The sequence below is a fragment of the Sinocyclocheilus anshuiensis genome, unplaced genomic scaffold (assembly GCF_001515605.1).
Source record: "Sinocyclocheilus anshuiensis isolate Anshui unplaced genomic scaffold, SAMN03320099.WGS_v1.1 scaffold2429, whole genome shotgun sequence".
Lineage (NCBI taxonomy): Eukaryota > Metazoa > Chordata > Actinopteri > Cypriniformes > Cyprinidae > Sinocyclocheilus > Sinocyclocheilus anshuiensis.
Genome location: NW_015552716.1, coordinates 80,635 through 81,892, shown reverse-complemented (window position 1 = coordinate 81,892; position 1,258 = coordinate 80,635). Strand labels below are relative to the sequence as shown.

At 43.8% G+C, this 1,258-nt stretch overlaps 1 protein-coding gene across 1 annotated transcript in view; it reads right to left on the bottom strand.

Moving 5' to 3' along the window:
* The window catches only part of LOC107667795 (extracellular calcium-sensing receptor-like), an 8,840-nt gene that overhangs the window by 4,951 nt on the left and 2,631 nt on the right, over positions 1-1,258 (bottom strand). Inside the window, exons 4-5 of the mRNA XM_016459514.1 lie at positions 504-1,258; positions 134-364 (exon numbers count right to left, since the gene is read on the bottom strand). The exon at positions 504-1,258 is cut by the window's right edge and continues 7 nt beyond it. Coding sequence (XP_016315000.1) covers positions 134-364; positions 504-1,258 — 986 coding nt within the window. The remainder of the gene's footprint in view (positions 1-133; positions 365-503) is intronic.

Sequence of the window (1,258 nt, the reverse complement as noted above, 5' to 3'; positions counted from 1 at the left end):
CTCCATATACTGTATATATATATATATATATATATATATATATATATATATATACACACACAGTGTGTATTTCATTTTTGACAAGAACATTTGAACTGATATAATACAGCACTGGAAGTCACTGGACTCTTACCTTGTCAGCCCAGCCCCCTCCCCAAACCACTTTCTCAAGGTTTATGTTCAACTCCTGGCCTGGACCTTTGGCTGCATCAAATTGTCCAACCTGGACGAAATTCACTGCTCCGCTTTCATCTACATGCCAGTTCATAATGTCATAAGAGGCAGATGGCTCACGGTTACCTTCAAAATAAACCAGCTCACCCACTGGTGTTATGAAGTTTACTGCATTTAAGTAGTGCAGAAGCTGTAAAAGGAAAACAGAGGGCAGAGGATCATATGCAGTAACTAAATTAATTATTTGAAGTTTTGCTTACATAAAACATTAATTTAAATTCATTAAATTAATTATTTTTTTTTTTTTTTTAAAGACAGGAGGTCTGTACCTGTCTGGGCTTTATTTGGGTCACATCAGGACATTCTCCATTTTCAAATGGCCCTCCACCAGGCTGACAGGCCATCATGTTGTGAATAGCATTGGCAATAGCATACACAGCCTTATACACATTGTAAGTGACTCTCAGCTGTGAAACATCTGTGTAGATGCGTCCATGTTTCTCCACATTCTCTGAGCCTGTGCATTTTGGAGTTTTAGATGAAGGCTGCCAGTCTTGTGCCAGCGAGCACCCAAAAAGTTCTTCCCAAACATCTTTTACAAACGGTTCATTTGGCTGCTTCGCAGGGCTCAGCTGGGCAAGAAAAGCACCAAGACCCCGAATATCAGCCCGACGCAGAGCAAAGCCAATGGTACCGGCTAGGAGAGAACTGCTTGCTGGGTCAAAGAACAGAATAGAGGTGCTCCAGGCCTCTGTGGCTATCCACTGCCTGTTGGTCACATTCTGCACCACCACTTCCTTTAACAGGACTTCTATATCAGGGGCAATGGCAAATGTTACCACTACACGAGCTGTGGAACTCTGGATCCTCTCCACAGTTCGCCTGATCCTGCTTTGTGAGTGTGATTTTGGAATGAATTCCAGGTAGTCCACACAGATTTGTGTATTTTCCAGTTCTCTCAAGAGAAGCTGCACGCCACTTTTACCATATTCATCATCACCTGCGACCACCCCCACCCAGGTCCAGTCCAGTAGGTGCAGCAGACGGGCCATGGCCTTGGCCTGGAAAGCATCACTGGGAACAG